Source organism: Marmota marmota, unplaced genomic scaffold (assembly GCF_001458135.2).
Source record: "Marmota marmota marmota unplaced genomic scaffold, marMar, whole genome shotgun sequence".
NCBI lineage: Eukaryota > Metazoa > Chordata > Mammalia > Rodentia > Sciuridae > Marmota > Marmota marmota.
Genome location: NW_026000005.1, coordinates 9,527,249 through 9,554,049, shown reverse-complemented (window position 1 = coordinate 9,554,049; position 26,801 = coordinate 9,527,249). Strand labels below are relative to the sequence as shown.

Below are 26,801 nucleotides of genomic sequence, written 5' to 3'. Positions count from 1 at the left end.
GGATTAGTCAAATGCCACTGCATCTTGTTTGAAGGTCTTAACTTTTCACACACCTTTCACTTGAATAAAATACTATTTTATAAAAGGTCATATGAAGTCATACAGGAAATAATAGGTTTAGTTAAAAAAGAAAAAGTTGCAATGCATACCCATATGCTCTTCACTTATCTGAGGGTAGCAATGTGCCACATTGCATTCACATGATCTATCTTTACATATAGACAGACTCCCACACATGTGGTATTAGTGGCAGTCATCTTATAGTTTTTAAATTTTTTATATTTTGTACTTGTCTGAGGACACACTGTTATTAAAGTGTCAATTCTAAAAACTAAATAAATCCATATTTGTATTTTCTAAATACCTATATTTTATATAAATTGAATATTTTGAATTTCCTGAAATTTTTAATAATAAGAGAACCATTTAGTAGATTATAGTGCATAGACTGCGTGTATGCATTTGGGAAAATTTTGTAGCCTACAATACACCATGTTAGTTCTGAATCAAAAAAAAAAAGAACATGTGAAAATGGCACATAAAGTGCACATTATTGACACTACATATTTTATATTTCAAGATGTGCTTTGATAAGTTCCAAACAAGGACATAAAAATTTAATTAAAAAGTAATTAACATACACACACAAATATACACATACACTGAAACAGCTACACAATTTATAGGGTTTAGAAGAAAACTTTCAACACACACATGGGCTCCAAATGACCTACTCTGGATGGATGTGTGCCAGGATATACCCATTTAATTTTAAAAAGGAAATGCAGGAAGAGGATCATTTTTCTTTTTGATTACATGTAAAACTACACCTAGGTTACTATACTTCTGGCTGCACTACCCTCTGTAACTAATTGTTTCCTCATTATATTGACTTTTTTATAACCACTATTTGCCCAAAGAATATTCTCAGCTCATTCACATATTCAAAAGATAAAGCATCACTGTCACTTGCCTTATTTCAGAGCTGACTACACATATTTCATTATGTGCTTCAATCATTCTTCCATTATCCTTTTACCAATTCCTTTCTTCGCGACTTCCACAGCAGTTACTTTGGCATAGCTATAACTTAAGTAAAATCTCTATGTCTTTGTTGCTATTTAATATTGAGGATGGCTAATAGAAGGGTCCTAGATTAGATGGTCTATGTGTGAGATGTCTTAAATCCATGTCTTGAAAAAGTTTGGAGGAATGCCATTGCTCTTTAAGATGGAATTGAATAAGAGTAACTGTGGGTGTATCCAAGTTATAGTCCCGTTGTTCTTAAACATTACAAATGCAAAATTTTCACATTGAGAGATTATGGTTCCATAGGATCACATGGGACCTTACAATTAATTTTTGCAACTGCTTCAAGGCAATTTTCATGCAGGTATTCCATGGACTACAATTTGAAAATGAGGCCTACTGCACATAGTCACCAAACCACATGCACTATACCAGATCTCCTCAAACCTCAATGCACACAGGAATTACCAGGTTTTTCCATAAACTGTGGATTACATATTCAGTGGGTCTGGATGATAGTGCTACTGGATCTTAGACTGTACTTTGAGTTCTTGGAAGCTAGTATTCACATAGGTGAAGGTACCAATGGCATCTGCTGGGCTGTGGTCTAAAAGTTTCAGACCCATGAAAAAAAATTTCACAGTCTGTTCATGGGCTGGGTTTCTTTTGCCTTTATAACTGAATTAATTTTTCAATAAGTATTCTACAGTGATAGAGAAAAACTGACAATTTGAATTTGTAAAATGATTGGAGTTGAATTTTAATGAACTTTTCCAATCATGGTCTACAAAATTATTAAATAATTCAGAGGCACTGGGAATAAGCTATTATATTAGCTTAATAAGGCTGTCATCACCAAATATCATGGTCCAGGTGCCATAAATAACAGAAATTAATTTTTTCACACTTCTGAAGGTTAGAAGTCCAAGACTAGGTTGTCAGTAGGTTTGTTGTTTTTGAGGCCTCTCTTCTTCCATATCCAGTGAAGCACATTGGGTGCATCTTTTTTCATATCACTCGAAGAAGAATTTCTAAATGTAAGTGCAAGTGCTGTTGAATACATTCAGTATAAGTTATTGCATCTCAAACACCGGCTGAAGAACAGACTACTCAGAAAGAAAACTCGAAAAGTTTTTCCCCCTCTAAAGATCCTGTAGAGTTTTAAATCACCACTGAGAAATAATAGGTTCATCAGTGATGAATTTCAAATATTCATTAAAACAGATATAAATTACAATTAATTAAACATTAGAATGCTCTGATGTGCAAAAATAAGCCTTACCTTTGTTTTGGGTTCTAGAATTTTTACTCCATAAATTGATATTTGCAACTCAACTTTAGGGATTTTCTGGCCTTCAGATTTCTTGATGTGTCTTGCAAACTACAAATAAAAATTATTCATAAAAAACTTAATTCTGTTTTTGTGGAGAATGAACACAAATACACAAGTTTTCTTCAATGTCAGATTTTCATTAAATGAATTATTGCCCATTATAAAGCATTTTGTAAAAATAATCTCAAAGTATTTAGTAATCTCAGCACTTTACCATTATAATTCAGATTGGTTTTCAGTAACTTTATGAAAACATGATTTTCTAATGTACTTCTTTCATGATATTTGGAAAATTGAATTCATACCAAACAATTGAGAAAACTTCCTTGATAAATAGAGATAATTTTGCTTTCCTGTGGATCCTTTGCTTTTAATAGCTTGAGAGAACTTGCAGTCCATCAGCTGTTGGATATGCCATCTTTGTTATTGCTAGATAGTTACCTAGTTTGGTGCACTACCCTACCCAATACCAAATTGTTGAACGAAAAGAGACACACTGTTATATCACAGTCAAAGCTAAGAACTGAGGTAAGTACCAGCTAAAACACTGAAATGTAGATCTAGATTCAGGTTAGAATTACAGGCATAGTGAACAGCTAGAAAACAATTTTCACAATTTTTTTTTTGTAGCAGATATTGAACCCAGGGCCTTATATGTACAAGGCAAGTGCTCTACTAAGCTACATCCTCAGTCCAAGAAATATTTTAAGTGCTTTCAGAATAGTATTTATTATATATTTGTACTGAGTTAGTTAAATGTATATAAATGTATGTTAGGTTCTACTATAAAATCAAAAAGAAATATCAGAATACTCATTTACTTAGTAGATGCAGTTTCTAATATCTAATTTCTTCCAGCTTTACCAGATTTATTGGTGGAAAAAGTACAGGAACCCAGTTAAATGTGAATATTAAATAGTGCATATATTTTAGAACTTTATTTGAGAATACATACACACACTCATACACATATCCCAAAACACAAATAACAAGTATGCTATTAAGTATAAATATTTTTAGGCAATAATTTAGAACACACTGGCGTTTTTAAAAAGTTATTCATTGTTATTCTGAAATTAAAATTTATTGGGTGTTCTGATTCATCTGGCAACCTCACTGTCTCTTTCCTTTCCTTCTCACCTTGGTCCCTTCACCTTTCTTTCTAAGAAAAGAATGAGATTTTTTAAAATAGCTTCTCTCACCCCTCTTCTAGGACTTCCAAAAGTTATTTTCTAGTTTAACATTTTTTCAGCATCTGGATACTCTTCCTAATAGACTCAAAATAGATCATCTGTAAGGCCAGGCAGAGCTCCAGTCCTCTTTGTGTCATATTTATTTGCATTGCGCATTTCACCCTAATTTAGGGCAGATGTGAATACACATGGTATCTTTCAGTCCTGGAGCAGGGAGTGGTTAAAAGCCTTTTTCTCTGGGCACAGCTTTGCACTGCCATGGAGAGTAACATAATTAATGCATATATGAATGCCTTGAAGTGTCTGCCTTCATATACCAGGGGGTACCATTTGTTTTTTCCCTTGTTAGGTGGTATAACTGTTCAGCTTACTGACTTTCCTGTTCTATGGATGTAGCCTGCTCTTTCTTTTTGCTTTTTCTGCGTCTGGAATGCTCACATTCTACACATGAATCAACTAACTTGTACCAGATAATTTTCTTTTTTGTCTTTAAGAAATGTGTTTCTCTTTAATGAAGATCAAAAATTCTTCCAGTTCTATCCTAGAGAATCTGCATTAATTTTCTTTTCCCTTCACCATTTCTTATGTAAATTGGCATCATCAAACAATTCAGGAGTTTTCACATATAAAAGCTTACAAAACAAATCAGCTGCTCTGCGTCTATGTGGAGGCATCTGTCTAAGCAAAGCAAGTCCCAACTGCTGGCTGTGGAACCATTTGTTCTACTTGCTTCCTCCCTTCTGTCTTTTCCAAACACAGTAACAGTGGCTCCCCAGGCCTCTTCCACATCTGGACACAACCATCCCTCTGACCTCTGCTGAGAATTGTGTAACTTTTTATTTTGTAAAACGTCCACCACAAAACGAACAGTAATATTAAACTTAGTTGTCAGTAAGGCAAAAAAAGAAGAATGGAAGGAAGGAAGGAAGCAGGGCCTGATGGTACACAGACAGACACACACACACACACACACACACACACGAGGGGTGAGAAGGAAGAAAGGCAGGGAGGAAAGGGAAGGAGAGAGCATAAAACAGAAAACATCTGCCTCCAAGTTCCTGAATCTTTCTCTCTGCTTCACATCAAGATAAGTAATGGTACTCACAGCAGCTTCAGAGATCATCCAACCCAATCTTACCATTTCAAAAATGAGAAAAGTCCCTAAGAAGTTATGTAGCTTGGTCATAAAATGGGTTTGTAGCAACTAAGCCTAGAACATACCTTTCCAGATGGGCACCCAACTATCCTTCTTGTTAGTGCACGTTTTCTGCATTTAAAAAATAAAATTCACAGCTCTGTTTTCATGTATATCAAGGTTTATACTGGTTATTGGACTTGATTGATGAAAATATGCTGCAAAACCCTTATGCTTAAGAGTTTTTCAACTTCTATTCTAAACAATCTAATGTTCTCCTTCCTGTTTCCTTTTTCCTAAAACTTAAGCTTCCTGTGTTCTACACTGTGCATATTCCCCTCTGACTGCTCCTTTTTTCCTACTTGTAGACTTCTTAATTGTGCTCCCAAGTATTTCTAAGTTTGAAGTTTCAGAAGACATTGAAAGACATGCTGATAAACCCATCTTACATTAAATTCTTCCCCCCATTTACTGTAAGAGTGATTTTGCCATTTCTTTTCATTATTTCTTCAGTGGGTTTGGTTCTTGGTAGAGCTAGCTACCTAGAAGGATCTACCACTAAAACTTAATATGATAATCTAATATAAACAGTCAAAGGGGATGAGGCTTACACATACTGAATAGTATCTGGACACAACAAAACCTTTTTCATCAAAAAACGATGAGAAATGATGAAGTTTTGCCTGAAATGTATGAAGTACTTAGTTAAATATATATTACTAAGTAGAACTGCTAAAGAAAATTTAAAGGGAGCCCTGAGCTTCAATGTCACCCTTACAGAATTTCTATTTCTCAAAGGACTTTTTAAAAAGTGAAATCTTGACCATATTACTAATGAAACATACACTTTGTGGCAAGAAAAATCAGTTTATACTTTGAGCCTATTATTCTGAGTTACTATTCACTTCTGTTGTTTGTTATATTTAAATTATTAAAGTATTCATAATAATTGAGTGGGGAAATCAGCTATGTTTGTATATAATATGATGAATCTCTAAACCTTTTATTAGTTAAATACTAGTTGCAAAGATAAAACAGTTATGCTGCACAGAAAGAGTGAGGTTGAATGGAAAAACTGCTGGGCTGAGATTAACAGGACTCCACAGTGAATCCCAAAGGCCATATTACCTTGAAGTAACTTCATATAATATCAGTGCAGCTCCACCAAAGTGAGGATTTTTCCTCTAAAATTGGGGCTCAGGAATGCCACCCCATGGTTATCTCCTAGGAAAACTGACAAGTTTTTGAATCTGTATTTCAGTACTCATTCATAAGTAAACATTATAAATTGTTTATGAAATATGAGACCTCTGATATTTATGCTAGTTGTGTTAACAAAACAACTAGATAAATCACTATTGAAAATGTAATTCAGTATAATAACAACAATAATTATATAAGTAAACACATAGAAACTGAAAGGGTTTTAAATTATTACATTTCAAAATATTTGGAATATTTTGAAATCTCAGGCTAAAAAACAATTAAGAAATAGAAATTACATGATTAAGAAATAGAAAGTATGTTGTATTCATAAATACAGCTTCCAAAAGTAAAGACTCCAATACTTAACAAAAATTATTACGTTTAAGAACAACTTACGAAGTCTAAATCTCCATTGACATAAAATTCTATATAAAAAATTGCTTAAAATTTTTCAAAAACTAAGCAGATGTTATGAAACAAAGATACATGAAAAATAGATTATTGAAATCCTTAGTTTTGATCAGCTTGAATTAAATTTAGAATTCTTATTTAATGTTAGAAGGCAATATATTTAACATTGCAAACTTTTGAAAAATAAGTAAATATAAATAAAACGATACCTTATGTGTCAAATGCAGTCAAATCCTAAACTACAACAGATTTCAAAAATCAGTCAGAGTATATATGTTTGAGAAAAACAAGCAAGAAATTAAAATGGGGCTGTTTACACAAGGCAGTTAAGCAGAATTTTTTGGTAGAGTCATAGCACCACCTGCTGGCATTTACATGTCAACAAAATTTAAAAGTCAACAAGATCAACTTTTTAAAAATAAGTGCAAATATCTTTGGTATAATTTGAATTGTAGCTGTGACCTCAAATATAGATAAATTAAAACTTACAATAAAATAGTTCAAATTTATTGTTTTATTCATTATCATTAATGCATGAATCTTTACCCTTTGGTACACTTTCCTGAGATACAAACTTTTTGAAATCAACCGAGTAAAGATTACGTATTAAACATATAATTGTTCTTGAAGACACTCGAGAGACAAAAGCTACTGTCAATTAGGTATACATTTTAAAACTACACTACATAATTTTTATCTTATTGTAAATCCTATTCATTCAAGCATGTGAAGAAAGAAGTTATACATAGGTATTTTTAACAAGATAAAGATGAGAAGTCTGTTGAAATAGTTTTTCTGATTTTAAAATCTCAGTGAGAACAGTATCCAGATGAGAAGCAATTAGATAAACATGTAGTGTGACATCTTACATAATACTGTTCTAAGGAAATATCAATTATGAATATGTGGAATTACTTCTGATTTTCTCGGGAAACTTGTTGATTATGAATGTACAGTTTTGCTTAGATTTTCTCAGGAATCTTGTTGTGTTGAGTCTATGGGGCCTCTATTCAATGTCCTCCTCTACCCTATGATTCTTACCAGTTCCTCTATAGCTGCTCATGGGCATGGCCTAATCTCTTATATTTGCACAATATACAGGGTCACTACAAAATTCTGCTTTGCAATCACCTCTAAGTGCATATTGCTGACTGGTGGATATGGATTGCAATATATATTTTTTTCTTTCAGAATTTTTATTAATTTTTTGTTTATATATGACAATAAAATGCATTACAATTCTTATTACATATATAGAGCACAATTTTTCATATCTGTATACAGAGTATATTCACACCAATTCGTGTCTTTATACATGTACTTTGGATAATAATGTCCATCACATTCCACCATCATTAATAACTCCATACCTCCTTCCTTTCCCCTTTGCCCTATTCTCTATTCCTCCCACGCCACCTCTCCCTACCCCACTATGAATCAGCCTTGGACTGCTATATTATTGCCAGTTTTTGAGTGAGGGCATTGTCCAAGCAAAGTGAAGTCAAGCTACTATATGTCGACCCTTATGAAATACCGCCACTAAAGATTTTAGGGATTATGAGAAATTAACACTGTACAAAATACAATGTGCTGTATAAAGAAAAATAATTGTGTGTACATATTTATTATTTAAAAATGTCTCCTTGGTCTGGTAGTATTTATTCAATAGCTAATTTTTACCAGTGAGAAGCTATCCCTGCCACAAAACATTTTCTGTTTTTATTTCCATCAATCTGTGATAACATGACAGGTTCCACACACACTAGGCATTAATTAAAGGAGTTTTCTTACCTTTAGTTTCCTTACAGCATCTCTCACAACTTCTGTTCCTTTCGGCTGCTCCACTTCTGTGCTGCCAAGAAACTGAAAATGGTCATTTGTGAGAACACGTGCTATTCCATATCATTTATCACCAGAACACTGTGAACTACAGCACTGCACAACTGAATGGTTTCATAGAATGCAAACTTAAGTTCTAATTAAGTAGAGGAACCATCAATTAATTTCTACTATTTTCAAAACATACGGAAACATAAATATATTACTTGAGCATTTGTAATTCCTATTATTCAGACTTTAATAAAAAAAGACTTTTCTTACATATTTCATTTTCAATTTTTTACTAGAAAGAAAGCAAACTGATGATTGGGTCCAAAGGAATACAGTTGATCTCGACATTAAAAATTTAGTAAGTATTAACAATTAAAAATTTTCTAAAAATTCAAAGCACATAAATATTTTTATTTGTTACTACAGCTAAACTTTGATATATTTCAGATTATAATTTCACTATATTTTTCCTTGTTTTTCAACCATGAAACTCATACAGCATGTAGTGTTTAAAAGAAAAAAGTTTTTAAAGCCCAACATATATTATTCAGTAAGCTATATCTGGGTTTGACTTTTAAAAAGCACACAATTTATAATTTAACTGTTTCAAAATGACCCTGAAGGCAGTCACTGAGAGTGTTAGGTTAAATTTAATGAGTCTCCAAAAAGAAAAGTTTTCCTAATAATTATCATATTTTGAAAAAAAATCTCTACCCTGGAGAGAATTAGGTCCTCCTAAATGGAGTCCATCATCATAAGATGCCCAAGACCAATCAGATGAAATATGCAAGTTTTATTCTAGAAAATATTTCTATGAAATTGCACATATTTATTAAATTAATGAAGTATATAGTTTCCCAACGGCTGGTTTCCCTCTTGTCACATACCACCAACTAGAACACCATTGCCATCACAAATCTACCACTGCTCATATGTGTGCACCAGATTTCCATTAAGTGATTGAGGGGATGGATGTGTGTGCATTTCCAAAGTCGAAGGGAATGATATAGTAAAGTCACAGTATTTCTCATTCTTCCCTCCACTCTTGAAAAAATAGCAAATTCATTAAGAGTCTTAGTTTTTTGAAATGAGCTTTCTGTGTTACCCAGGAAGGAAGTTAAAAAGTAAAAATACAGATTTTTTTGGACAAATAATCCACAAATTTTAGGGTAGCACTAGGAACTTATTTATCTAAAAGCATTGTAATTGATGGCTTGGGCTGAAATCTGTTAGGCAAAATTTGAAATCAGCGAACAGATTATGAGGATAGTTGAAAGTAGATAAAAAGGGTAAGTTGAAAATACAGATGATTGCTGTTCCTGAGAACCTAAACTGGGTTGCCCTGAGGCAAAGTGAAGTTCTGCTTCTTAGGTTCTATAAGGTACAACGTTTCTTTTTCTAATAAGTTCAGATTCTACCAAACAAACGCTCCTGGGGCTTAGGTAAGATATGTCAGGCACTGTGACCCAAAGTGACCTAAAGATGTTGGTGGACCAGGCATATATAAAATACCAAAATGAATGAGAAATACTCACCTTAAAAGGAATTGAAAACCTGTTCCCTCTCACCAGTGAGTTTGCTCATTTCCTGTGTTTTTTTTATAAGTGTTTTCAACTCTGGCTTCAAGACAGATTCACAGGAGGAGATTTAAACTATTATCAATGCCTACAAGTCTGATTCAACAGATAACATGTGTATGTTTTCCAGCTCCCAAGGTGATTTTAATGTGCTGACAGTTTGAAAGCAAGGATAAAGGGTTCAAGTTACAGAGGAGGATGTAAGGCAAGAGGAGCTATTTAGCTGAGAGGAAATCCATGGGGTAGACTTCTTCTTCTCTACTTCTCTGAATTGATCAAAGCACTGAGAGACAAGTAGCTCCATCCTCAGCCCTTATTATTATTTATTTTGAGATAGGGTCTTGCTAAGTTGTTGAGACTGTCCTTGAATTTGCCATCCCCCTGTCTCAGCCTCTCAAGTAGGTGGAATTACAGGTGTGTGCCACACTGAGCAAAAGCATATTCTTTATGGATAAATTATACCTGTACTGAAGAAGGAAGGATCTGAAGTATTAGTGACAGTCTATAAGAGTAACTGGAAATATCTTTGGAAAAAGATTCATACTTTGGCAGAAATGTTGAGTCATTAAGTATTATATGCAAATAGGATCACATGGGAAAATTATGGAAGAACTCCAAGGATATTCTAAATGAATCTACCTCTAGCAGTGCTCTAGGAACCTTTTAATATATTTCTTTCATACTGGCTTTAATTAAACCAACTAAGAAATAAAACAGTGGTAGAAGCCTTGAATGATGGTAGAATTAAACTAAAAGACACTTTAATATGAACTTGCTACTTGACCCAGCTTTTTCTTATGTAATTAGTAAATAATTTTAAAATTAAAAAAATAGTCTACCCTTTATATTTCTTGCATATTTTTAAATTATAAAGGTCATAATTATTCTTTCTCAGTAAACAACTCATATTTACATGCATCTAATTTCTATATAAAATATTTATAAAACTTAAATATGATGTATCTGTGCTAGAATGAGCTCTAGGCTCAGAATCTGAAGACATTAGAAAATTACTTAATCTCTGTCTTATATGACTCTTTTGAAAAATACAGATAATAATACACTTCTCATAAAATCATTTCAACAAGCAACTGCAACAAGAAAAGGAAACACACTGTAAACGGTGACATGTTTTATAATTATGAGGAATTACCATTCCTTTATTTAATGATGGTCTGGGGAAGACACAAAGGTTTAATGGACACAGTTGTGCCTGCTCAGCTTTCCTGGGATCAGTGTCATCAGCTCACGGACCCCTCCTCCAGCTTGCCTGTGCTTTGCAAGTACTGACTCACGTGCAAGCCCTTCAGAGTGTTCTAGTTAGGCAATGAAGTCCGCTTGCCAGTACTGAGAGCTAGGAGCACCTGGGAGATTTTTGCACTGCTCCCATCCTCCTCCCATATCATCACATTCCTTAGCCAACCTCTTACTTAGTCAGGGGGTAGAAAAAACCTTCCTCCTTTGCCTGGAGGCATAAAGGTGTGATGCAGAGCTTCCTGGGGACTCAGGATGAGTAAGCTTCCCCCATGCATACTCTTCTGTGCTATCCTGCTTAGGTTCCTCTGCCTTTCCTGATTCTGTATTGATTTCACTGGGAGCACTCTCTTCACAAAGCACAGACACCTAAATCTTTAATTTGGGGTCAAATTCTGGGGCTTCCAGCCACTGGTTAAATGTTTTAAATGCTTACATTTCAGAAACATACCACCTTATACACAATGCCACAAACAACTAAAATTTACTGGCCTAAGTGCTACTGAAGGCTTGTACAAAGCACACAGGTGGGACGGAAGACTGTTTTTCATCATTTCTATTCTGCGTGGTGCCTGAATGGTGGAGGAAAAAAACTGAACTGAATCATGCCAGGGCCAATGAATTCAACCACCCTTTCTCCATAGAAGAGGTGTCAACTAAACCAGGCCAGGGGAACTGCAGACTGCACCATGCTAGGCATGGCTGAGAGGTGAAATGAGGTGCCTACCATGTTAGGCAGCAGTACACATGCTGTGTGGATCACCTGACTCTCTTCCTTTGCCCGTGTTCTAGGATACCAAGTGTCAGTCTTATAAGACTCCAGGGAGGAAAATTCTTCCTTAGTGAAAGTGGCCCAAGAAAAACAACACAACCTATGCTGACAGCTGAGGTTCCTACATGGATTAGATGGGTCACCTGATCAATCACCAGCTGACAATCCCTGCCCAAGCATATGTCACTCAAGTTGGCTTTTGAAGGTCTCAGTCTTAAATAGAAAGCACAGCAAGTATGTGTATATATTTTAGAAAACCCTCTCCCCTGAAGAACTGCTAAGAAAACAAACAAGAGCAAAAAAGAATGAGAAAGAAGGAAGAAGAGGGCAGAGAGGAAAACAAGATTGTTAAAACTCTAAAATCAATATAAATGTATTGAATTCATGATAAAAAGAAACAAGACACTCAGAAAAGCAGCATTTAGAGAACAAATGAGAGACCATAGAAATTAAAAATGTGACTTAGATGATTTTTAAAAGTAGTAAGAATACTGTAAGATAAAGTTGAAGAAATTCATCAAGAAATAATTACTGGATGCTTACTATTTTTTCAAGTAATATCCTGGGAGTTGAGACTATAGCAGAGAAGAAACCAGAGTAAATTCCCTGACTGTGAGACTTACATGTTAGTGGGGCAGAAGAACAACAAATGAGATCATATAAATAAGTAAATGGTATGGTGCTCTAGAAGTACTCTGGAAAGAGGGCAACACTAAGGGGCTGAAGCTCAGAGCAAGTGGGTGTGTCTGTGGGTCTGGTGCCTGCTGTGCCATTTTAGAAGTTGGAGGAGACCTCCCTGACAGGGTCAAACAATCCAACTAGAAAGGGTGCAATCCAGCTAGAAATCTGAGTAAGGCAGAGACGGAAAAAGGAATAAAAGTATGAAAGTCAGATATTGATATGGAAGAGAAAATGAAACACAGATGCTACTGAATCAGAAACTCTGATTCTACTTGCATCTATGGAATTCAGAAACTGAATTCTACTCAATCAGAAACTCAGGAGCTGGGCCCCAGAAAACAGTTTCAATGTGCCCCAGGTGATCCTCATGTATGCTTAAATTTGAGAATCACTGTAGAAGGAAATCCAACATCAAATTATACAGAGTTCTAGAAAGAGAATTGGAAACCCTGAGGAAGAAAATTCCCGGCTTTCCAAGAACCAAATCTATGCATTCCAGATTAAAGAATGCTTACATCAGATTAAAGAATGGTTACACTTCTATGTAAAAATACATAGAAGCACAAACAGGTTCATCATCAATACACTGGGGATAAAGATCAGAAAATTCCAGAAAGAAACAACACATATAAATGACGACAGACTTCTTCAGGACAGCAATAGTGGAAGAAAAATGACTGAATTCTGAAGAAGAAAAAAATGATTTGAGCCAAGTTTTGAGTCTATGAGAAAAAAAAAATTCATACTGATAGGTACATGGGCACAAAATTCTGCCCTCCTATGCCCCAGAACTCAGTAACAAAAAAACAGTGTAAAATAAAACACAGAGAAAATGGAACCCAGGAAATGGGAGAGATGACAGGAGAGTGTTGATAGCCACTGCAAATATGATAGATCAAAGCACAGCAGTCAGCAGGTTATCCAGAAACAAAGAACCAAATGACATAAGTAAAAGGAAAGCAAAAAGCATCTGCTTCAGTGAGACTTGGGCAAGGACCTGGGAATTTTTTTTTAATATTGTTTTCTTTTTTGTTATAAATCCTAGAGAAATATTTGTTTAAAATGAACATAAGTTACATTGATGAAGCAAAAAATAAATTAAGTGCCCAAATGACATCGTGCTAATTTTGCACATATTCATCTATTCCTTAAGAATATGAGTATTTCCTGGTATGGTGGTGCATGCCTGTAATCCCAGCTCTTCCAGAAGCTAAGACAGGAGAATCACAAGTTCAAGGACAGCCTGCATAAGATAAGCATTTACTAAGTTCTAGGGGGAAAAATATTCCTATTTTCATGAAGTATACATACTAGTGAATATTTGTGTGTGTTTGTATGTCTATACTATGTCTCTGTTTATGTCTACATCATAGACAGATGCTTTACATCTTAGATGGCGGAAGTAAAATAATACAAAAAATGATAGGCAGACTGAGCAAGTATGGATATTAAGACAGAGGGAAATAGGAAATTCCTCTGTAAAAATGTGTCATTTGGGGGCTGGGGTTGTGGCTCAGTGGCAGAGCACCTGCCTCGCACATATGAGGCACTGGGTTCAATCCTCAGCACCGCATAAAAATAATCAAAGAAAATAAAGATATTGTGTCCATCTATAAATAAATAAATAAATAAATAAATAAATAAATAAATAAATGTGTCATTTTAATTGAGACCTAAAAGAAAGGAAAAAGTGAAACTCAATCTCAAGCATATTGATATTAAATGCTTCTGACATGTTAACTAAAGATATAGACTCAGGAACTATGCATACAATGCTGAAGTTTAGGGATGAGATCTGCATAGAAAGATGGGGGTTAAGGGAACCCACTGAGATCTCCCATGGGAGGCTGAGAGACTGAGAAGAGCACAAAAACTATGGATCCCCAGGTAGTTTCCAGGCCCAGGCCAGAAAGGAGAGAATGTTGCTTTAAGGGTAATGAAAACAGTACTCAGGCAAATGGCCAGGGGGATTAGAAAGTGAAATCATTAATACTGCTAATTAGAGTTGTCAGACTCAGCAAATAAAATTATAATAGGTCACTGCTGGTGGGAATGCAAAATGGTACTTCCAATGTAACCATCCAATGATAGCATTAGATAAACTTATGAAAGCAAATAAAATGTCTTCTGTTACTAATATTATTTATTCATTTATTTATCTGGCATTATTATGCTTATATATGTCTAGCTATAGTATGTGTCTGTGTCTATACATATTGAATTTTAGCTACTAATTGAGTTATTAGAAAGGTTGAGATTAAAATACTAGACATGACCATCAAACAACATGGACAGATAGGGAAGACATAAAATATCAGAGACACATTTAGAATATTAGACTAAAAAACTAAGATGATAGCATTACTTCCCTAAAACTGTTGTTGTATTATTTATCTATATTGGAATTTATGACAACATGGCATATATTTTCCCCCAATTTTGCAGAATCTAAAATGCCTTTAAAAATATTCTATAAAGAGTTTGATAAATAAAAAATATCTGATGCTATAGACCTGATTTCATATTCTGTACAAGTACTGTAACCCATGCGTCTCTCTGCTCAGATGGAACACTATTGTCTAGGCAGGTGTACTCAAAATAGTTATTTTATAGGCTGTAGTCTGTCTGTTGAAATTGTAAGTATAAAAATGTCATCATTTTTCTCCCATTTACAAAGTATATACCGTAAGGCCTCTTAAGTTAAAAATGCTATTAATATGATAAGTTTGATTAATATATACATTATGGGGGTATATTGGGCATTGAACTCAGGGGTACTCAACTGCTGAGCCACATCCCCAGCCCTATTTTGTATTTTTTTCTCAATTTAGAGGCAGGATCTCAATGAGTTGCTTAGCACCTCACTTTTGCCAAGGCTGGCTTTAATTAATATTTTTCCAAATTCTCACAACTATTTTTCAATTAACTGAAATACAGACTCTTCTTTTAAACTAATGACTGTAAGTGATATCTATAATTAGTTGCTTCCATTTTTTTTTCTGTATTGAATTATGACCACCACAGAATTTTCACAAAAGAATGTGAAAGTTTGAGAATCCTACTCTCATTTGAAAATATTATTAAAATGGACTTGTTTTTTTTCCAATTTAAAAGCTGAATGGTTTATGACTCACTTTTATGCCAGTAGAGAGCAGTGTTGGACATCATTTGGATTTAATAATGTCTGCTCTTTCTCAAATGCTTTAGAATCACTCTATCATTAATGTAGAATTGTTTAAAAATGAAAAAAACTAACAAATAACTAAAGAGTTACTGAGTCTAATGGTTAGGACATTATTTAACATAAGAAGGAGCTAATTTATAACAGAAATATAAGAAATACTCATTTATATTAAATTCAAAATATGCCATTTTTATATATTTGTATATAATGTTCCTTACACAGTTACTTTAAAATATAAAGAGAAAATAATTCCTACTTTTTAAAGCATCAAAGATTTAACTAATATCATTTCAAGATTTAAAAATGATAAATTATTGGTTGTTAACCAATTATGTACAAATTAGAAAAAAAAACATACTTGTGTGTGTGTGTATCTTTGTAAACATTACAGAACCTCAAATATAATGGAACAAATTTTTTGAGTCAATTTGATACTGTATATGTAAAAAAAATTAAGAAAAATTAAACTTTTAAGCTACTTAACTGTACCTAATAGAAAAGTCATTCAGGAGTAGGACAGTTTAATTTTATAGTCTTTATTTGGTTGAATTGCCATGTCACAGCGCCAAGTCCCACAGGAAATGTCATTTTGAAAAGCACATCATAAAACTTGATTGCTAATGTTTGATCAGAATCAATAATATTTAAACCTATTACTTGATCACCAAAAATATATTCCTGAAAAAAATTAAAATAATTAAATTAGAGAAAAGGTTATATGCTTTAAATACTGTAAATGTTGCCCTTTAAAGGAGCACCAGGAAATTTTGATAGAGAATTTTTAAAGATTATGGTTAATATTAAAAATTTCACAACATTTATTTATGTTTTGATTTTATATTTCTCAACTTATTGAAACAATTTGCTATTAAATATACTATTTTTATATGGGCGTAGTGTGTATTATGTTAGTAGCTTCTTACATTTAAAATAAGATTACTAAATAAATAAAAAAATAAGATTGCTAAATTTAAGCCCAAACAAACCTACTTGCTATAAATAAGAACCTGTGCTCACTGCACAAGGGACTCCCAAGCTGAATTTGTATTACATGTCAGTAAGAAGCAAGTTTTTGTCCTGTCTCTGGAGGCCCGTCCACAGTCCAACATCTTTCACATCCAAGAAGTGAAAAAGGTGGAGTGAAGAACAGGGAATTCTCCTGTATTTTTATAAATAGAAGCGTTATAAAAATAAGTAAGCACCAACTTGTATAGAAAACCAAAAGCATGAGCTTTGAAGCCACAGCCTATTTCCTCCTTAGAGAGCCACATGATTGTAACATGGACTTTGGAGCTCTTCTCAGTCACTTTCCATTATATTTTAGGTGTAAAATGAGGATCATGGAAGTGAAGTGACTTTCCAAGGTCACAGAGCTTGTTAGTGGCAGGGCTAGAGCTACAATGTCAGCTCTCCTGATCTGGGGCACAAACTTTTTATGTTTCTATCTGAAATACAACAAAATAGATTGAAAAGTATATTACATATGTGACCATTAGTCAGAATTATATAACTTTCTATGCCATGTCCACTGGGCTAAGGAAGATTTGTTATAAATTCTTCTTATTGTGAGATCTACTCAAAATCTGAGAGAGTCAAAATAATATTTGGTCTGCTCTTCAGTCAGATAACCTGAGTTTTCATTTACTAATTCCACTATTTATCTACCAACTTATCATTTCTTCAGTTTTCTCATTAGTGAAATGTGGAATACAGTGTGGTGAAATTAAATGAGAAAGTGCAAGTGACTAAAATAGGGTGAATATTTGATGAATTCATCTTTGTAAATTAAAACTAAATAATAAAATAGTTGTAACAGGTAAAGAAAAAGAGCCAAGCCCTCACAATGAACTGTGAAGTAAGCAAGAAAAAAAAGTGAAAAAGAAGAAAAGAAAAAGAAAAATGCTATTTTAAGCTCCTAGATTTGATTTTTGACTCTTGAGGAAGTTAGAATCATTATCAACATAAGTATATATTTTTCTAAAAACTGTATTGGCTCCTTTTAAATGTTCATTCTTCTGCGTTCTCATTGCAATTTACTTGCAATTCACATTACAATTTAATCAAGTTTATATATAATGTGAGACAAGTGGATCTATACTTACTGATTCGTCTATTTGTGGATGTCTTTGTGTAAGTGTTTATTCTGTTTCTTAGAGAGGCTGAGTACATTTCTTGTTAAATATATTCTTAGAAGTTGCATTATAGATTTTGGTAAATAGGATAGTTCTAAATCCTTTTTAAAACAAATTATTGCTACTCTAATAAATATTTACCCAGTTTCTAGAGAGTTTACCTTTTTTGTTTGTTAAGCATACTGACATATAATTATCAATAAAAGGAAATGCATTTCCTTTTCTTTTCCAATATTGTTATCAATTATTTATTTTCTTATTATATTTGTTATAAAACAATGTTGAATAACAGTGATAATAAGGATTCATATCTCATTCTTAATTTCCTCTGAACTTAAGTTTTTGATGCTATAATACATTGTTCAACTTTAAGTAAGCTTCCATAAAGTAATCTTCCCAAATCTGCTTGTGTTTATAAATTCCAAATATACTTATTTGGATGAAACCCTAAAATTTCAAGTAACTTCTCCACTCTCTTGAGCTGAATTTATGCCTATTTTTCCCCTTCTGAAGAAAATATTTTTTAAAAAATGCTGCAGTACACCTCCTATTGCTGGGGACATGATTCCTAGTACTTGCACTCCAAAACACTATTTTTTTAAAATTGATTTAAAAAAAAAAATAAATGACAGTGAAATGCATTACAATTCTTATTACACATATACAGTACAGCACAATTTTCCATTGTGCTGAATCTAAAAATCTCTGGTTGTATATAAAGTATGTTGATGCCAATTTGTGTCTTCATACATGTACTTTGTTTTTTTTTTTTTTTTTTTTTTTTTTTTTTTTTTATATTATAGGTTGAAGTCCNGGATGCTAGAAAAGTTGAGATTTGGTTGGGATACAATGAATATGTTCTGCATGTGGGAAAGACATGCCAGAAGGCCAGGAGCTGGAATGCTTGTCGAACCTCAAAAAATACTTTTGTATTCCCCCCCTCCCCACCTCTCCCCTCCCCTCCCCTCCTCTCTCTCTACCTCCTCCACTGTATAACCCTGAGGGTCTCCTTCTATTACCATTCATACATGTACTTTGGATAATGATGTCTATCACATTCCACCATCCTTGTTAATCCCCTACCCCCCTTCCTTTCCCTCCCACCACTCTGCCCTATCTAGAATTCATCTATTTCTCCCATGCTCGCCCTCCTTATCCTACTATGAGTCAGCCTCCTTATATCAGAGAAAACATTCGGCATTTGTTTTGGGGGAGATTGGCTAACTCTGGGAATGGAACCACCATTTGACCCCGCTATCCCTCTCCTCGGTCTACCCCAAAGACTTAAAAACAGCATACTACAAGGACACAACCACATTAATGTTTATAGCAGCACAATTCACAATAGCTAACTGTGGAGCCAATCTAAATACCTTTCAGTGGATGAATGGATAAAAAAAAAATGTGGCATATATACACAATGGAATTTTACTCAGCAATAAAAAAGAACAAAATCATGGCATTTTCAGGTAAATGGATGGCGTTGGAAAAGAATGCTAAGTAAAATACTATTTTATTATTATCATTATCACTATTATTCTCAATATGATTTCTGTATCCTAATCCAAATATATTTCTTGTGCATCATCGAGTGTCAGATACTGGTTTAAACACTAAGGGAACAGCAGTCAATGAAACAGACCCAAGTCCCTGACCTACTAATGCTGCTTTAGCTACACTCTCATCTTCAATGACAAGAGAGGTACCTGATTTTTCTCACAGATTTTATCTCTCCACTCTACCTAAAGCCATTTTATTTGAGAACAATCCAAATAGAAAATAGACTATAACAAAAAAGCTTCCAAGTACACATAGTTGTCAGAGCAGAGGTTTCTGGCTATGAGTGATAGTTGTTTGTTTTGAAATCTTAAGCCATTTTGAAGAACACCTTATCTTAAGCTACAAGTAGATTTTCTCTTTCATACTTGAATTTCATAGAAAATGAGTGATCCTATTATGGGACTTTAACTCAGACTGCTGTCCTCATTTCTTTAGAAAGGGAGGAAAATCCACTTTGCAGATCTTCATAGGCTGTGCATACTGCCTTTGAATAAAAAAAATGGATCTGGGATAATGAGACATCTGAAATACAGTTTTATTGATTTCCAATAGATTTTTGGTCAATAATGAGTCTGGCCTGATGGATTCTGCAAAGCATTGGTTTGGGTATAACTCCTATTAGTGTGGTATGGTGGTTAAAGCAATGAATTCTAGATCCTGCCTCCCCCAGGTTTGGAGATGCAGACCCAATCAAGGAAAGGCAAAACAAGCAAATAAAAACCCCTCTGAGCCAAAATAGATTGACATAGCTTAATTGTTATCAAGTATGAATGTACCGTTCTACTCCCTTCTATCAGGTAGCCCCAGCCCCAGAGGCACTACAGAGAGCAGGCTCTGCACCAGAACAGGCCTTCTTTTATTCAGCAGTTGTTTATAGAAAACTTGCTATGTGCCAGGCACTTTCCCAGGTAGTTGGATATAGTTATAGATAGAAAATTCAAAGATTCCAGTTGATATGGCCTGGTAGAAAAATGTGAAAAGAGGCTTTAAGGTCATAATCACATGGACTCAAAGTTTGAATTTTGGTTCTGCCACTTGCTGGGCTAATGAAGGTAAAGATGCCTGAGTTGCAGTTTACTCTTTGGTAAAATGTAGGTAAGTACAATCAGATTTATAGGTGGGTTATGCATAAATTTGCACAGGCAAAGTTCCTATAGTAGGCATTCAATAACTATTTGCTTCCAAAAACAAATGCTTCCAATAAAGTGCCCAGATATGCATTATTTGGTTCTAGAACCTAGAGTGATGCTGGAATATCAGGGTTTATGGTTTTGTTTTTTTCAGCAAAGGTAAGTTTTTATTTTCTTATTATTTTAGAGTCAACATAATTCTATGAATAGGGCTTAAAGGAATAAACAAATCTGCTAGGAAACTAACTCTGGTGCCTGAAATGACAGATGGGGAACAAAAGAGTGAAGCAGATATGTGGTGACCTAGCAATGTTTACAGTGGAGCAGAGGAGGAGTGGAACACTTTGGTTTTGCATAACTGATTAGATCCATCATCCTTCAATGAGTAGGCCTTGTATTCAGGTGCAAATATGAGGCAGTATGCTGTTCTATGACAGCAGCTAATAGCCTAATTCTTTCTTCCCCATTTGTAAAAGTGAGCAACTATACTACTTCCACTATCACAATTAATATTCTCTTTACAGTTAGGCCAATTTTGTATGCTTTTAAATTTAATTTGGTAATTTTACTTATGTTCTTAAGTCCACACTTTTTCTTTTTGAAGACAATTTTATTTAGTTTTTTCCCCCCAACACTCAAAGGCAATTATCACTAATTAGCACTACTTAGTCTTCACTGTAATGTTTAATCATTTTTGTTTGAACCCTACTACATGTAGATCTCATTTGATTTTCCTTGGCCTTTACAAAAATCAATGACAGCATTTTCCAGGGCAGCTCCTGAGAGTATTTTTCAGCTGCCCTTTGAAAGTTCTAATTCCAGTATTAACATAGTCCTTTATGTTTTTATTGGAACACTTCTAAAAATTTAATAACCTGATTAGTGACTAAAATTCCAAATTACATAAGAACTTCCCTTTTTACATACAGAACTGTATTTCAGAATATTATTCTCAAAAAATTAGACCTTCCTATTTCCTATGATACATTTGATTAACATATCAAATATTCAAGCTTGCTGCTTGCAGACTACAGAACTGGATTTTGAGATGAGCCTTAACTCTGCATTTCCATTTATGAACCATGCACTTAATAGTTACATATGAATAATGATTAATGAAGTAGGCACTTCCATTTATTAATATGTCTGAAGTTTAGAGTAAGCCACTTATTCTAAACCTATCTTTAATTTAAGAATTTTGTGACATGCCATTTCAATTCCTTGCCCATCAGGCTTAAAACAAAATACAGGCGCTGGGGTTGTGGTTCAGGGGTAGAGCGCTTGCCTAGCATGTGTGGGGCACTGGGTTTGATCCTCAGCACCACATAAATATAAAATAAAGATATTGTGTACACCTATAACTAAAAAATAAATATTTAAAAAAATACATTTAGTGACTCAATTCTGAGATTAATTGGATTGTTTTCATTTAAAAGTGATAAATTTCTGCCTGGGGCAGTAGATCAGTGGTAGACTGCTGGCCAAGCCTGAGTGAGGCCTGAGGCTTGATCCCCACTACCACACACAATATCTCTTTCTCTCTCTCTCTCTCTCTCTCTCTCTCTCTCTCTCTCTCTCCCTCCCTCACACACACACACACACACACACACACACACACACAGTAATAAAAACTATTAAAAGCACAAATAAATTAAGTGTGGTCAAGCATATGACAGCAATAGAATCATGACATATATTTGCATCTCATTTTAGGGCCAATCTAGTATAAATTTCCAAATTACATGTGATCAGAGGACGGAAGAGAAAGGGAAAGAACTAGTAAGAAGATTGAGTAAATTATATGTTACATTTTAAATTCAATTTGATAATTTTATTTATTTTTTAAGTCGATAGTTTTTCTTTTTGAAGACCATTTTATTTGGGTGTTTCCCAATACTAAAAGGCACTTATCACTAATTAGCACTATGTAGTCTTCACTGTAATGCTTAATAATTTTTGTTTTTACTCCATCATATGTAGATCTTATTTGATTTTTCTTGGCATTTACAAAAATCAATGATGTTGACAAAAAACAATGATAGCATAATGAATCCCACTATTATGTATAATTATAAGGCATCAATAAAATAAAAATATATATGTGACTATAGATGTTACAGATTCTACTTGCTGTATGTAAGAAAGAAACAAATGGTATTCTTTCTTTGCTCCACAAATGTATACTCTTTTATGAATATTCATGTTGAAACAGCTGCACAAATCCAAGATGCATGGCTATGAAAAGTCCAAATAAGCTCCAAGGCAGAATTTTAGAGAATCTGAGAGATACCACCATTTTATCATGACTTGTTATCTGAAAGTAGACTGCCTTTCATATAGCAGACAGGTTGGGAAAAGGCCTAAGTCCTCCATGACATCACATTGGAGCCAGAAGGGCCCCAGTGTCCAGAACTCCATCTGTCAAGCTCTTCTCCATCTACAGAACTTATGCTTGCAGCCTGCAGCATGGAGTGTAAATCCCTGGATGGCTGGGCAGATGCTTAGGGCAAACACAGGGAGAGAGCAAGTATCTTTCTCTACTCTTAACCATCATGGCCTCTCCTCAAGAAGCAGGTTGGGTTTACTGCTGTAAAAAACACTTCCTGAAAGAGGAAGTTCAGGGTGAGGTTGGTTCTTCTTCACTTTGATTTAATCCTCAGATTTTTATTAGGATGGAGAATTTATCAATATATGACATAAACTATGTGTAATACATAAGGCCTGTGCAAACATAGAAGTCAAGGGGCTTTCCTTTTGTTAATTGTTTTTGACCTCAAGATTGACTGTATACTGAAAGACAAGGTCAAACTTCACTCTGCACAATGACTGAGAGTTTAGGGGAATCTATGGCATCACAGAGATTAAGATGGAATCTTCATTGTGTACATCGTGTATCTAATTACCATACTGTACCCTATAAATATGTACAAATATTATACTCAATCATAAAAAATAATATATCCATAAATGGAAAGAGAAAAAATTCTGACTCTTGGTTTTGCTGTTACTAAGATGTTTTGGTGAATATAATTCGCATCTTTAAGTCTGTAACTTTATAAAAGGCAGCAGTGAGACTTCTGAGGAATGCTTGAGGCAATGAGACAATACAGCTTAGCATGTGCTTAATATTTAGTAAATTAATATTTAAAATATTTCTATCCCTGGTTCAAGTGGGAGAATGAAAACTATTTTATAGACATAAGCCAAAGAGTCTTCTTAACTAAGTTGTTTCATCCTACATAATCCAGGTAGATTGTAGAAAACAAATGCAATCAGCTTCTGGCTTTTAGCTACTGTTTTGAAATTAGATAAATGCAAGTGAGAAAGAAAGGCTATTTTTCATGCTAGTTTTTCAAATGATTTTCATGTTCCATTTTAATTCCAGGAATTTAATAAGTAAAAATCTGAAATTTAAAAAACACAATAAAATGTTTGCCTATATTACTAAATATACTCATGACACTGTAATTAAATTTAAAAAAAAGGAGGAGTGGATAAGTAGGGTACCATTTATCGAATGTCAAAAATTAAAAATCATAGGAAACATCTCATTCAAACTATTAGACAGTAATTATACTACATATAATCTTTTCCCAGAAATCTTTCTTCTAAATTTAATAAAGTAAATAATTTGCTAAGTTACTATAACCATATCTGTTAAACTAAGTAGTACAAGTGAACTGTGTAGGTGTGGGATGATCTCACTAATAAGATCACATGGTTGGCCCACCACATGGGAAAAAAAGTTAGTGTGAGGTATCCACAGGGGCACACTGGTTCAGTGACTACTAATTGGTGAAACTCTAAAATTTGTGCTGTTAAATTACCTTGTTTAGGAAGGTCCAGGTAAAGCATTCAAAAAACATGTATCAATCAAATTATTTCAGTGTCTCTAATTTATATATCCCTAGTTCAATAGAGAATTTATTTATTAATTTTGTGGCAAGGCATTTAACATCTTGGTTATAAATGAAATATTGCAATAATATAATTCCACTGCTAGTTTCAAATAGCTCATCTTTACCCTATGGTTGAACAAAAACATAGGCCATAGAGGATGGATGGGGCATTGCCTCACAAAACGATGTAATTCTGTATTATTAGGATATCACATATTTTATTATGCTTCTGTATATTATTATATGCACATTACACTCTATACATATAATGTTCTTCCTAGTATGGAATTATTTCAGGAAGAATGACAATGAACAGGGAGTTAAAATATAGAAAGAATAAATGAATTAGTGACTCCGTATTACAGATGACTTCAACAAGGACAGAAAAGGGGATGTATTTTGATGATAAGAGACTCAGCGTTGGCAGATTTGTGGAGGAGGACAGTCAATTCACCTGCCATAGCAGGTGATATATAGAGAGGTGTGGGCAGAACACCCACCCTCACTTTAGAAAAGCAACAGGGAATTTAGTGTCCTTCAGAGAACACTGATTTTCATGTGGTGCAAAAAGCAGCAGCAAGGTTCAGAAGAAAGATTGAAGACAAGAGGATTTCATGGATGACTTATCTTGGGTTAACAGGGGTTCAGGAACAGTCCTTCAAAGAAAAAATTTCACTAATAAAAAAAATCACCCTACTACATATCAAATGTATTTAAAGTGGCTTATAATGATTCAGAAAATAGAAGATTGAATAATTTGGGGACAATGAAGCAAGAAAAAAAAGCCAAAATATAGAGTAGAAATAGTTGATAGTCAAAAGCCATGTTATCCTGTAAATTTGCTAGAGGTTATTCATAAACTAGGCTTTGACGTAATTCAGTAGCAGCATAAAGTAAGAAACAAAAACTGTATGATTCATTGTTGATGAAGCATTGTAAAAAGAAAAGCTGTTTCATATACATGATGGGGCTTTGATTTGCAGCTGGATTAATATGTGATTTCACTGGTAGAAGTGTTTGATAGTTCATTAAATTTCAAATACTCTACTAGATATTTGCTTTATTTTTACAATAGCTATGAATATGAAAAACAGCTTCACAGTTATGATTGACTTTACTTCAACACCTCATCTTCTGTACTATTTTCAAGTACTCAGGAGAAATACCTATCAGAATCAATCCAAGAGAATGTATTAACCACTTTTGCCTTTAAATTCTGTTCTGCATTTGCTTGTCTAATGTTCTTTATCATTAACAGATCAATATTTAGTTTATTCCATCATGAAATAATTCTTGGATGTTAAGTGCATATCTGCTACTTAGGTCTCCAAAGTATCATTGGTAGCATTGCTTTTGAGATATTCTGTAGCACTGAATTAGGGGAGGGTGATTACAAGGGGAAAGATTCATTGGGCAGATTAAGATAAACATTTTTAAAAGAATTGTCTAGGCTTTATATATTTATATATTATATTTCAATATAAAACTAAATATGGAGTTAGAATGTGGAATTAATTTCAATGTGACTGTATTAATAAAGCTTTATATTATACAGTATTATCAAAATACATGATAATTGAATTACTAAGGCAAGAATTCATGTGGCATTAGCAGTGTAATTGTGCTCTCACTCATTTGTAAGAAAGATTCAGCAAATAGTTTTACATGTAAAGTCCATGGCAGTCTTATTCACGTCTAGTTTTATTTATTTATTTATTTGTTTATTTATTTATTTATTTATTATTAGTTGCTCAAGACAATACAATGATCTTGACATATCATACATTTGATTCAAATAGGGTATGAATTCTCATTTTTCCACGTGTACAGATTCAGGATTATATTGGTTATACAGCCACATATATACATACAGCAATACTAGTGTCTGTTGTATTCTGCTCACATGGACCTCGGAAGCAAGCAGGGATTGCCATAGTCATATCAAATAAAATTGGCTTCAAGACTAAGTTAATCAATAGGGATAAAGAAGGACACTATCTACTGTTAAAGGGAACTATTCACCAACAAGACATAATAATCATCAATATATATGCCCCAAACAATGGCACTGCTATGTTCATAAAACAAACTCTCCTCAAGTTCAAGAGACAAATAGACTACAACACAATAATTATGGGTGACTTTAACACACCTCTAGTTATATTTATAAGAAAAGGAGATTTGTATGGTTAGAATACTGTGTTCCCTCCCTAATTTACGTTGAGACTTCATCCCCAAGGCAACAGTATCAAGAGATGGGGCCTAGAGGTGGTAATTAAGCCATGCAACTCTTCCTTCATGAAAGCATTAATGCCCTTCTTACAGGGATTAGGGCACTAGCTAGTCCTTTATTGTTCTGACACTCCTTCAGCTATTCGAAGACAAAGTTTATCCCTTCTAGAGGATACAATGTTCAAAGTGCCACCTTAGAAGCAGAGATCAGGCCCTCACCAGACACCAAATATGCCCATGACT

At 33.9% G+C, this 26,801-nt stretch overlaps 1 protein-coding gene across 16 annotated transcripts in view; it reads right to left on the bottom strand.

Moving 5' to 3' along the window:
• Gulp1 (GULP PTB domain containing engulfment adaptor 1) overlaps positions 1-26,801 on the bottom strand; it is a 280,193-nt gene that overhangs the window by 42,766 nt on the left and 210,626 nt on the right. For all 16 annotated transcript variants that reach the window (XM_048808152.1, XM_048808153.1, XM_048808147.1 and 13 more), the window contains 2 exons: positions 8,099-8,170; positions 2,312-2,410 (listed from right to left, as the gene is read on the bottom strand). In XM_048808152.1, the coding sequence (XP_048664109.1) occupies positions 2,312-2,410; positions 8,099-8,170 (171 nt within the window). The remainder of the gene's footprint in view (positions 1-2,311; positions 2,411-8,098; positions 8,171-26,801) is intronic.